Raw genomic sequence first — 12,847 nt, 5'->3', positions numbered from 1 at the left:
GCAATGCCGTTCAAGCTACTCTTGTACTTCCCTCGTGTTTCCTTGGTAACGCAGGCATCTCGGATTGCCTCCACGTCAGCTACAGCCATCCCGCAGGCTGCGCTTTCGCTGGTCTGTTGCGCGCTTCCTTCACTCATTTTACAGTGGCTTCTGGGTAGTTTTAGATCTATTTTGGCCAATTGGAACAGCGTGTTATCGTAAGACGAGTTCACTTACGATTTGTTGGAAACTCGGGATGGCAAGGCGTTGTTTAGTGAGCCTATGTCAAAATACGAGTAAGAATATTTATTTTTGATAAAATGTAAGTGGTCAGCGCTTACGAATTAACGCGAAGCTCAATATATTACTTATGAAAGTACAGGAATCATTTATAATGTAGTCTCCAGTTTGTCTTGCAACCACTGGGAATTGATCGGTAATTTTACCTTCCATACGAGATAGTCTACAAGCACATGGTGACTACAGTATGTGCCCACTCATATCTGGAAGAATTTGCGCTATGGAGACAAAGATTCAGTTTCTGGTTACCCAAGATGCGCTGCGTGTCCTTGATCTTAGAATCCAAGCGGGTACACGAGCAACACGGACAATCTGACGCCGAGCCATGGTATTGCGTCTGGTTAGAGTACAGGATCGCATCGGTGACATGTACACAAGTCCAGGAAGCGGTGTGCAAAACGGGATCAATCGGAAACAGTCCGACAAGAGGTTCTTGTCCGTCCAGATCTTCGAATGAGGCCTCGTGTTCATGTGAATGGAGATGGCAATCAAGCAGTACGTGTCAAAGCCCACAACTTGAGGTCCACACGTCGAGTTCTTGTCGTTCTCCTGGTGCAACGCCATCAACGTGGGCTCTAACTAGCCGTCCAGGAAGGCCAGATCGATCACTTTGCCCGCAATGTCCACTTGTCGTAGTAGGAGGGGGAATTCTCGCACGGTGATGTCGTTCGGCGTGTGGCCACTCATATGGCTTCTCTTGAGTTTCGCTCCGACCTTGCCGCTCTTGTCCAGTAAGGCGTTCAGAGTGTTTTTCATGTCAGTCGTGACTCCTCTGTTCTTGCTCTCGTCCACTAGCTCCCCGATTTTCTTCTCTTCCTCATCGTCGTCTTCTTCATAGAACGCTAACTCCATCGATTCTCTTCGAAAGGGCATGATTCCACAACGTGTCTCTGGGTCCACGCGAGCGGACGCTTGAGTGGTGAGACCCAGTAGCTGTTCTCAGCCGTATTTCTCTCCTTTCAGCGTAGCTCCAGGTCCGACAGCGTCCTAATCAAAGGAGAACATGGCGAGTGTCGCTAGAGTTCGTAAGCGTCTGTCGTAGCCCGCAGTGACCCAATTAAACAGCGGGAACGTGAGTAGCAGCACTTATTCGCCCCCGATGAGGCGATGCTTCTTTCAAAGTAGACTGCGGTCGAATTTGAGCATGTAACGCTCTCAGAGAGCCGCGCGCTTACTGCGTGGTAGAACTAAACTTATTAAACCCTATAATATCAAGAACGAAACTTTGACACCTGCAAGCTGAGCAGACTGCAGGTTACATCCGTCGTGTAAAGCGCTGCGTGGGCAACACACCCGTCGCGCGGCCCAGCGTTTTAACGAGAGACTTGGTGCTGATAGTGTGTGGGCCTTGGCTAACACTGATAGATGGTGGGGGGGTCTCGATGGTGCGGTACACAGTCTGTTGGCCAATACTCCACGCTCGCCTTTCGAGTTTGCACAAAGCCTCCAGTCAGGGTCAAACTACACAAAGCAATCGGCACCAACCAGGTTTACGCCGATGCCACCAGAGCGCGTTGTCAGGAGGAAGGCGAAGAGGTTACTATCATCAGCCTTGAAAGCGTAAAGTCGCTGCTGTCGCTCTGCGTTGTGCCGTCAAGACGAGTGCACTAGCGAGGCAGTACCGTGAAACTATTTACATTCCGCTCGCTCAGTTGCTGGAGTAGATCAGTCCCAACATCGACGCCAGCCTGTGACACGAGGCAGGGGCAGAGGTCATGGAGGAGGAGATGTGTCGTCATGTGATATGTCGGGAAGGATCAAGAAGCACAGCTCCGACAGTAAAGGTACTGGGCGGATGGAGAGGCTGTTCAGTCCTCCGACTCGGAGGCTCCTGTGAGATGCTATCGTGCTACTGTGAGATGCTACTTGCTACGGTCTGCCAGTGTCCAGTGCCAGACGTCATTGCCACAGCCCAAGACACTGGCAATACCAGTACTACCGATCCAACCTACAATCCTACGCGTGTCTATGCATGTACTGCATCCCGGCGTACCGGTCTGCAACGCGCTCATGTGCGAGCGGCGTGCGGAAGATACCAAGGACTGTATGAAGGACGACATTGGTGGCGGTGAGCAACTGCAACTGCGTTGCAGGTGATGGTGAACTACTTAGCTTTCTATAGACTATCTTAGACTGAGTATGTGCTAATCTAACTTTGCAAAACATGGAGGTTCAGGTGCTGGCAGCTCTCACTCACACAACTGCTTTTGCTGTGCTGCGTGCACAACGAGTGAGAGGCAGCAAGCACCAGAACTCCGTGATCCTGTCGTGGTACTTTGCCCGGCACTCACGTGTTTTACATTCTATTCCTACTTGCTCTACACCTACTGCCCTACAAGTCTGTGCTTTGGGCACCTACTTTACGTAGTGATAGAAGGTCGGAGAGCCCGGTGACGCGCCATGCGTCATCTCAGGTTATGAGCCCAATCAGGGCGCAGCGATCGACTGACGTGGACGCTGGTGTTGAAAACACACAAGAAGAAGTTTTGACGAATCAAGGAGAAGATTCCCCGGGATTGGTCGAAAGACTGAATGGCCCGGATGATGCGACATTATCGCAATCTGATGCTGAGCGACTAATTCGCTCATTGGTCGGAATTACTGGTGGGCGACCGTTTCTTCGAGTGTTACTCGAAGGTATGCAGAATTCGAACACAATCGAAGAAACGGGGCCAGTTGAAAATCCGCCCCCTCCGCCTCCACCACCGTCGAGCCAAGGATCGGTTGGCAGTGGACGAAGCTACACGAGCCGAGGAGAGAGCATCCTGGACAACATGAACCCCGGTGGTCGGTACGACGACAAGGAGCTTTCCGACCACACCAAGGCGTTGCGCAACTCCGCAAGCATTGTGTTGCCTAAGCTTCACAAGAAAGAAGACTACAAAGCGTGGCAAAGCGAGGTGCCGTTGCACTTCGAGACGCGCTCGCTAGGCGACATTACGTATGGAGGAGAGCGATATGGCGAAGAGGAAGGTCTACGTCGCCCTAAGTATCATGAGTGGTATGCGACGCGAAAGAACAAGACGCTCTCCGCGTTGTCCCTATCTCTATCTGTGGACTTACGCGTTACGTTCAAGATTGATGAGATAAGAGACAAAATGGATGCGGCAGCAATGCTGTATTCAACGATTACCAAACACTTTGAGGCTGGAGACGGCATCAACCCTGACTACTTGCTACAGGACTTGGTGACTCGCCGATTACAACCGAACGAGTCCGTTACTGCGTACGTGGAGGACATCGGACGAAAGGTGACACTCCTGCGTCAAGGAAATGGTGAATTTGAAGAATGGCAACATGCAAGCCTACTTCTATTAAACTGCGTGTTGATATTTCGAGATCTCGCGCGTGAACACGCAGACTGGATCAACCAACACGACCGACGTGGCCTAAAGCTTTCGAGGCATTGCAGCGCCTGCGTCCGCTGAACATCAGTGTGATCAGCTGCACAGCAGACGAATCGGCCTACAACGCGGACGATGCAAGTCGCGCAGGTTGGTACTGGTCAAGGACAAGGACGAGGACAAGGTCAAGGCTACGGACATGGACACAACAGTGGAAGTGGACGTGAGTCTGGAAAGAAACGTGGGAAGAACAAGCGCAAGAAGGCAAAGGTTGCAGCTGAGAAGAAGCAGCACACAGCCTGCGCTAACTGCAATGGAGATGGTCACTGGTATGCAGAATGCACTGCGCAGACTGGCATGCAACTGAGACCAGACCTGGCCAAGAGACTTAAGAACAAGTTGAAGTACAAGAAGTCGCCAGCTTCCCTCATCAACTCGGTGAGACGAGTTGAAGTTGCCCAGTCTGACAGTGAGCAACGAGCCCTATTCTCGGGTCTCTCGTTGTGTGCGACGACACGACTGGCGAATAACGATGGGAACAACGATGGTGTGGCGACGGCTGCACACATGTCTCCCGTGTATTCGGTGACAACACCTGCGAGCAGTGAGGCTGAAGATATGAATCTGGCTGAAGAGGTGAGGACGTCGGCAGTCGGACTCGAGTCCAAGTGTACACCTGCAGTACACCCGAACGTGCCAACGACACCGCAGCAACTGCAACTGAGAGTTCCTGTTAATCATATGCAAGGTGGAGAACAAGAACAAAAGGATGGACAAGTGCATACAGGACACCAAGAGGTGCAATTTGCTGTACCAGCGGCGATGAAAAGCCAGTGGGATAGTGGCCAATCGCTTGGTCCACCTCCTGCTTTGGGAACTGCACTATACTATCTGGGTCAAGGACTGATGCAGAGCTCGCAAGGACCTGGATCTGAGCTATGGTACACCAAAGGTGGACCACAAGTGGGTCCACCTGTGCCGGGGGATGATCATTGTGGACCTAATGTTGAGCAACGCGGACGCCAAGGACCTGAGCAAGATTACGGGCGAGGATATCAGTCCAACATGAGTCCTTATGAGCTAGGACGCAGTGAATTTATACCAGGACGAGCAGACTCACTACAACTACAAGGATGGAGCCGCTCACCTCCGCGGAACTTCCAAAGAGAAAGATCACCGCAACGTGGAAGGAGCCGCTCACCTCCGCGGAACTTCCAAAGAGGAAGATCACCGCAACGTGGAAGGAGCCGCTCACCTCCGCGGAACTTCCAAAAAGGAAGATCACCGCAACGTAGAAGGAGCCGCTCACCTCCTCGGGACTTCCAACGAGGAAGGTCGCCTCAACGTAGATGGAGTCGCTCACCGCCCCGAAACCTGCAACAAGGAAGACCTATGTAGTATGGAAGAAGCCGTTTACCGAGAGGAAGATCACTGCAGCGAGGGCGTTCGCCATTGCGTTGGCGTTCGCCACCTCGTGGTCGTAATTGGTCTGCTCGTCGTGAGCCACGAGCGAACAACCAGCCGCCAAGTCATTACGGACCCCAGCCGCAAGAGGCGTGGCGTAGTAGACCATCACCCGCGCGTGGACCACTACTGAATGATTGCATTCGTCGAAATGATCTTCAACGTCGGAACTTGTCGCCAAGTCGTCGTGGAAACTCGCCTAGACACTGCGAAAATCGTGGGAATGACGGTATCGGTGGAATTCGACAGGTGAATGCGATTGGTCGAAACCAAAGAAAACAGTCTGATGACTCAGATTGGGTGGAGTGGATTTTGGAATCTGGCTCTCAGGCGAATGTATGTGGAGACTTGTCTTTAATTACTACCATTCGAGAAGATCGCACCAGTCGGCTTGACTTTGCCAACGGAACATCGGAACATGCAACTATGTGTGGTTCTGTCTTGCTACGCATTGTAAACCAAACAACTGGTGAACAAGAAGATCGCCTCCTTGAGGACGTGGTCTACACTCCTAATGCAAAGGTGAACATTATCAGCCTCGGTCACTTGCAGACGGCTGGGAAGTACAAGCTGCTGTGCTCAGATGATCAGCAGTCAGCTTGGCTCTCAAATCCAGGTACTTCGTTGAAGTTTATCATGCGAGACAATATCTACCGATTGAAGGCAGAGCGAGTGTCAGGAGTGATGGTGATGGCAGCACGCAAACAAGACATGGACAGCAGAAAGACGATGGAGTTACTGCACCAACGGTTCGCTCACATGAGTATGGACACTGTGAGAGAGCTGTCGAGTAAGCTCGATGTCGGAGTAAAGATTAATGCACAAGGTCTGAGCTCCTACGAGTGTGTTGCGTGTGCTGCTAGCAAGACTAAACGGATGACTCATGCAAGGATTCCTGAACGGAAGTCTGAGCCACTAGAGATGTTGATGATGGACATATATGCACGATGAACGAACCGACGGAAGGTGGTGCAACTATGTTCCTGCTAATCATTGATGAAGCTACTCGCTTCAAGTCGGCGTATCTACTCGAACGAAAGAGTGCGGCTACACTGTACGTCAAGATTTTGCTACATCAACTTCGGACTCAGTTTCCCAAGCTCACTGTTCGGAGACTGCACTCTGATCAGGGTGGTGAATTCACCAGTAATGCGCTGAGAGATTACTGCAATGAGCATGGGATTGTGCAGCAGTTCACGAATGCTTACTCTCCTCAGGAGAATGGTGTGGTGGAGCGAGCAAATGGCACTGTACTGCCTCGCATCCGTGCTATGCTGACCGCTACACATCTTCCTAACATGCTATGGGGAGAAGCACTTCTACACATTGTCACGACACTGAATTGGCTGCCAACTAAACCGCTAGGACTGGTCTCACCATACAAGAAGCTGTACAGTGTGACACCCGATGTGGATGAGCTTCGGACTTGGGGATGTGTGGCACACGTGCGTGTCCCTCCTGAGTCCAGACAAAAGAAGGAAAAATTGGAGCCGAGAGCACGACTATCTCTATTACTTGGTTATAGTCATGATACCAAGGGCTACAAATTTCTGGATTTGAAGACGGCTCAAGTCGTGACTGCACGTGGACGAAACACGCGGTTTCACGAGGCGTTTACAAGTGACGGCACGTACGTAAAGCAGCTTCTAGAGAACGCATATCACGACGGTGATCATCAGTTGCCCGATAGTGTTCCGGTGGCACGCATCAAGACTAGTATGGAGACGTACCTGCCTGGTTGGAGCTCTGAGTCTTCGACTGTGACGAAGCAGCTCGAGATGGTGCCGGTAGCTGATGACCTGCAGGACAAAGAGCATGAGTCCAGTGGGAGTGCGAAAGACGACTTACCTGAGGAACAGAGAGTAGAGTCGCCAGCCGGTGTAGATGCACCAGTTGAAGTTGCTGCGAACGATGAGACAAAGGAGCCGCCTGCGGCACCCAAGTCTGGCAAGCGACGAAAACGAAAGACGCGAAAGAAACTTGAACCAGAAAAGAAGGAGACGAAAACCTCTGAGATTCGCGGTCCTACTGTTCAACCCTGTCTCAAGCGACCTCGAAGGACGCAGAAGCCAAGTGTGTGGCTTCTTGACTATGGGGTGGGCAACGTGATGTCTATCAATATGGACATTGAGATACCGACGACCTACGTCGGAGCAAGCATTGGCTTCAGTGGAAGGCTGCTATGCTTGCTGAACTACAGTCACTGAAACGACACAAGACATGGAAATTGGTGCCACGCGCGGCAGCCAAAGGCGTCAAGGTTATTACGTGCAGATGGGTGTTCGCTGTTAAGCGTGACGAACGAGGGCGTGTGAAAAGGTTTAAAGCTCGTCTCGTGGCTCATGGCTTCAGACAACAACTGGGCGTGAACTACAGTGAGACCTACGCACCGGTAATCCGGTTTGAGACGATCCGTGTTGCCATCTACTTCGCCGTTCAACGAGGATGGGAAGTTCTTCAGTACGATGTAAAGACCGCGTTTCTTTACGGGGACCTCGATGAGTTGATCTACATGGAGCAACCACCAGGCTTTCAAACAGATGGGCCAGCGTTTGTCTGTAAGCTCTTGAAGAGCCTCTATGGACTTAAACACGCACCGAACGTATGAAACCGAATTCTACATGCCAAGTTGCTGACACTTGGGCTTGAAAGACTGGAATCGGACTACGGCTTGTACGCGCTGAAGAAGGATGGAGAAGTGACTATGCTCCTAACTGTATACGTGGACGACCTATTGCTAATGGGTCCACGTGAGCTGTGTGCTCGAATTGCAGCCGCGCTGCAAGAAACGTTTGAGCTCACGACCATGGGAACCGTGAAGTACTTGCTAGGTGTGGAGATCTTGATCAACCGACCCAGTCGGCAGATTATCTACTGTCAGAAACAGTATGTACTCGAAGTACTCAAACGATTTCACATGGAGACGTGCAATGGGTGTACTACGCCTAGGCTTTGACACTTTCAAAAGCGGTTGTTCCTGCTACGACCGAGTACCTGCCCTATCGAGAGCTGGTTGGTGCGCTTCAGTATCTTGTAAGTGCCTCAAGACCTGACATCGCACACGCAACCAGACATCTCGGGAAATACGTAGCCAGCTACGACCATACTCACTATGCGCAAGCCAAGCGGGTATTGCGCTACCTGCAGGCTACACGTGACTTTGGTCTGGTGATGGATGTTGCGTCAGCGAGTGACCTACGTGTGGGTTGCTATTCGGATGTAGACTATGCTAATGATCCAGTCGACCGCCGCAGCATCAGTGGATACGTGACGACACTGGACAACAATGTTGTCTCCTATGCATCGAGGAAACAAGAAATCAATGCTCAGAGCACATGTGAAGCTGAGTACGTTGCAATAGCTGAAGCTACAAAGGACTTGCTGTGGCTTGCAGGGCTCTGCCGAGAACTAGTGTGGAAACATGCACTACCTGTACTACTCGGAGATAACCAGGGAGCCATCTCTCTAACGACTAAACCCGGCAAGCACAGCAAGCAAAAACACATTGACAACAAATACCACATGGTGCGGCGGGTCGTGGAACTAAAACGGATCATTACGCAACACATCGGGACGGAGGATATGGTGGTGGACATCATGACCAAACCACTTGCGGTGGTCAAGTTCTCTCGATTCCGAAAGATGCTGAAGGTACTGCCTATTGTGGCAGACAGTGACATGGCTGCCACTGTAAACGTAAAGGCTACATCTGCGTCAACTGCGATGCATGATACCTTGACTGCGTCACCTGCGATGCGGTCAAGAACGACGGATTAGACATTACTGACGACGATGACATGTAGTGTGCTTGTGTGCCGACTGGATGAACCAGTTTCGTGTGGCTGTACCACAACACTAGCATGCAGTCAACTGCGCTGGACTACGGACATGTGCGATTCGAGTGGGAGACTATGCAGCTAGCAAATTACGGTGGTGGTGGCTATCGTACGACTATTCTCAGTGGTGTGTGTACGGATGAACCGATGTGATCGCGTCGATTCGGCACTGCATCGCCGAGATCAAGTGGGAGTGTGAGATGCTATCCTGCTACTGTGAGATGCTACTTGCTACGGTCTGCCAGTGTCCAGTGCCAGACGTCATTGCCACAGCCCAAGACACTGGCAATACCAGTACTACCGATCCAACCTACAATCCTACGCGTGTCTATGCATGTACTGCATCCCGGCGTACCGGTCTGCAACGCGCTCATGTGCGAGCGGCGTGCGGAAGATACCAAGGACTGTATGAAGGACGACATTGGTGGCGGTGAGCAATTGCAACTGCGTTGCAGGTGATGGTGAACTACTTAGCTTTCTATAGACTATCTTAGACTGAGTATGTGCTAATCTAACTTTGCGAAACATGGAGGTTCAGGTGCTGGCAGCTCTCACTCACACAACTGCTTTTGCTGTGCTGCGTGCACAACGAGTGAGAGGCAGCAAGCACCAGAACTCCGTGGTCCTGTCGTGGTACTTTGCCCGGCACTCACGTGTTTTACATTCTAATCCTACTTGCTCTACACCTACTGCCCTACAAGTCTGTGCTTATGGCATCTACTTTACGTAGTGATAGAAGGTCGGAGAGCCCGGTGAGGCGCCATGCGTCATCTCAGCTCCGAGCCCTGCGAGCCTGTTGTGTCGTCGTGCCACTTCCGCAGCTTCTTCCACAAACGCAAAGTCGTCTTCTTCGCCAACTGAAGAGAGTGGAGTTAACAGCGATGGCGTCACAGTGTCCTTACTGCCGTCACTATCGGAGTCGTCCGCCTCAGAGTGAACTTGAGGCCACACCAATTCGTCCACAGCGGCCGGCCAGTTCATTTGATGAGAGTTCAGCCACGCATCACTGAGCCGCAAGGAGTCTTTTTTAAGTCGCTCCACCTCGTAATGACGCGGTAAACCCGACAGTTCTTGCTCCTTACGCCACTGCTTCCGGTATTTTTCCTCCATCCACGCACCATTTTTTAAGTCGCTCCACCTCGTAATGACGCGGTAAACCCGACAGTTCTTGCTCCTTACGCCACTGCTTCCGGTATTTTTCCTCCATCCACGCACCATCTGTGAGAGAGCCACGTAATAAGCATACTTCCGCTGAGCCCAAACTACTCGAAGCGCCACTACCGGAACCGCTCGTAGCATTGAGCACCACGTAGGCTTGAGTGGAGTAGTAGTTCACAAGTTTTCGTACTTTAACTTGGAGATGTTTCCTCAAATACACACGATTGGACCTACGCCCTGTACGATCGAGAAATTGGTGACCATCCGCCAGCAATGGTAAATTACAGCGCGAAGAACACCTGCCAGTAGTAGATGATTTGACTTGGCTCCGACTCCGGTATTAATAGATCCAGACAGAAATTGCACCAGCGACAGATCTTGTACTGGGACAGGAAATCCAGAGTCTGGATTCCTGTCTGGATTCCAGACTCGTGTGACCAAAGTTCCCAATACGTGAAAAACTTGAAGACGCGTCATAGATCGCTTCCTCCGCCTCGTCGTCCAGACTCTTCCCCTCTCGCACTGCACTGATAGCAGCTCCAAGTCTCCCATCAGTCTTCTCAGCTTCGCCAGCTTCTTCATCGTTTCGGCTTGCACTTGATCATTATTATTGATAATAGCTGCAAAAACAGCGGCACTTCTTTGCGCGTTTCCCACGCAAACGTCGCTGAGGCAGGAAAAAAAACGTGACAACAACAGGCTCATTTTCTGCTCTGGCTGTCCAGCGTCTTCTTCTGTCCGTGCAATTATCTGGCAGTAAGAGTCGAACGCAGCTTCGATCAGAGCCACCAGCTCGTACAATACGCCGGATACATCACTATATCTCGCTCCATCCTTCGCCAGAGAAAATTCATACGAGTTATCCATGCGGCAGTGCAACATGACGTCCAAGCCATGTCGGAGAGCAGCGTTCTCGTATTCGAACGGAGCTTGTAGGAGCACCTTCACCCAGAACCTTATCGGCTGCATGAGCGTCGAGCCGTCCACAGAATACTTGAACGAGCGTCGGAGACGCTGTCGTGGCAGTCAGCGATGAGTTCCGGATCGAAAACTGCACTAGTCGATGACGCATCTGACGGTGATAACGCTCCTGTGCTGTTGTCTCTACCCAAACGCCGACAAGATCTACGACCTGGCACCGTGAAAAAACGCGGACGTAATGACCGATACTGGGCACGATTGAGGAAAGCACTCGTTGATGAGAGCGGGCAGCTCTACAGGGTGCAAATAGCGACTGCATTCACGCACAAAGCGAAGCTTCGCCAGGATCCGTTTTTTCGCTGTGCCCTCCCACCCGCCGATGAAGTCTTTGTTGAGAACTTTTTGCATGCGATGGAGCTCGTTTGTGTCGATGTACGAGAGCTCGTGCAGAGAGCTCAGCAGACTCAATAACTCGTCCGTAGAGAGAGCTTGCATCTCTGCCATACACGCCTCCAACTCGTTGTCCAGGTCCGCAATCACACCACCGTTTTCTTCAGCCCCCACCTTGTCCGAAGATGACGCTGCCTCCGCATCGTCCTCGCTGTTCGACGTCGCCGTCTTGGACTTACATTCGCTTTTTGCTGGGCAGTCATTCGGTTTGTCGAGTCGAGACAAGATCGGGGAGGTTCTCCGTTAATATATATATATATATATATATATATATATATATATATATATAATATTTTGTTTCGAGCACCTGGACCGCAGAGGGGAAGGGCTCGCCCTTAAGCAACATCTGTAGAGGTTCTCAGCAATCAAGAGGGTCTTTCAACACAAACGTCGTCAACAAGCAGATCTCATAGGCCACATTATGATCCGTGCGTGGCGCTGTCGTGGCTGAAACGGTGGATTCAATGTCCATTCCTCTGGGACTCTGAAGGGTCAGAAGCAGGCGTGCTTCCTGTTGGAAAGAAGCGCCAGTGCTGCCAGCCATCGCTGGTTCGGATATCCTTCACCTTCACGATGGTACATGGGCAGGTAACGCCCATGATCGCAGAAGCTCTAGTGCTCTACAAGAGCGGGCAAGTGATCCCGAGTCCGCTATCGTGTTGTCTGGCGGTGGATCTCCACATAAACCTGAAGTGACGTCAATCGCTAAGTCGATTCGTCGCGCGTTGTGGCTGGAGGAGCACGTGGCGCAGTACGGAGTCGGCGATTGCGTCTGGTTACAAGCGCTGCAACTTGACGTCATCGTCACTCCCAGTTCAACTGGCGGAAGCGCAGCACACTGGTGAGCCGGCTATCGTCAAGAATCTGGAAAATGCCTCTGGTAAAATGATACGCGATCTCGTTCACAGCACCTCCGACAAATGGACTGATCAATGTGAAAAGGCTGCGCGATAAATATTTGAAAACGCTCGAAGCATTGGAACCGTTCAGCTTCGTGTCACTAGACTCGAAAGATTACCCTCTGCGTGCCGTTCATGATTCGCTCCTTAAAGAGAAGCGCGACGAAAACATTCAACTATGTTATCAGTGTGCAGCATTCTACAAATTACCAGCTATACCACCAAGTCATTACGAGGTAAGTAGCTTCAGAAATAGGCTACTACTACGAATCGGGCTTGTCTTTCTCGTTTGTTTAAACAATTACTGCAGTTTTGATGAGCTGTGCAAGGCAGTTAAGAAATTACCGTCTACAGTGGGTGATTTGGATGTTAAGATGCTGGAAATGCTCGTTCTGGAGCAATCACGAATTCATCGGATGGAGGTTCTACTCTCGGGGCGGTGTTGTCTGGCAGATAATACTGCGACCACTCGTTGTAGTGTCTGCAGGTAGACGAA

The 12,847-nt window shown here is 51.3% G+C and overlaps 2 protein-coding genes across 2 annotated transcripts; both read right to left on the bottom strand.

Moving 5' to 3' along the window:
* Nucleotides 1-858: 858 nt before the first annotated feature.
* On the bottom strand, nucleotides 859-2,291 carry PITG_18838 (uncharacterized protein; the record flags this gene model as incomplete). Its single annotated transcript, XM_002997198.1, has 3 exons — nucleotides 859-1,212; nucleotides 1,765-1,859; nucleotides 2,273-2,291. 3 exons carry the CDS (start codon nucleotides 2,289-2,291, stop codon nucleotides 859-861), a joined length of 468 nt encoding a protein of 155 aa, XP_002997244.1.
* An 8,846-nt stretch (nucleotides 2,292-11,137) lies between these two features.
* On the bottom strand, nucleotides 11,138-11,506 carry PITG_18837 (uncharacterized protein; the record flags this gene model as incomplete). Its single annotated transcript, XM_002997197.1, has 2 exons — nucleotides 11,138-11,183; nucleotides 11,232-11,506. 2 exons carry the CDS (start codon nucleotides 11,504-11,506, stop codon nucleotides 11,138-11,140), a joined length of 321 nt encoding a protein of 106 aa, XP_002997243.1.
* Between the last annotated feature and the right edge of the window lie 1,341 nt (nucleotides 11,507-12,847).

Source organism: Phytophthora infestans, genomic scaffold, assembly GCF_000142945.1.
Source record: "Phytophthora infestans T30-4 supercont1.82 genomic scaffold, whole genome shotgun sequence".
In the NCBI taxonomy this organism is placed as follows: Eukaryota; Oomycota; class Peronosporomycetes; order Peronosporales; family Peronosporaceae; genus Phytophthora; species Phytophthora infestans.
Note: the sequence above shows the minus strand (reverse complement) of the source record. Positions and strands in the feature narration are given on the sequence as shown.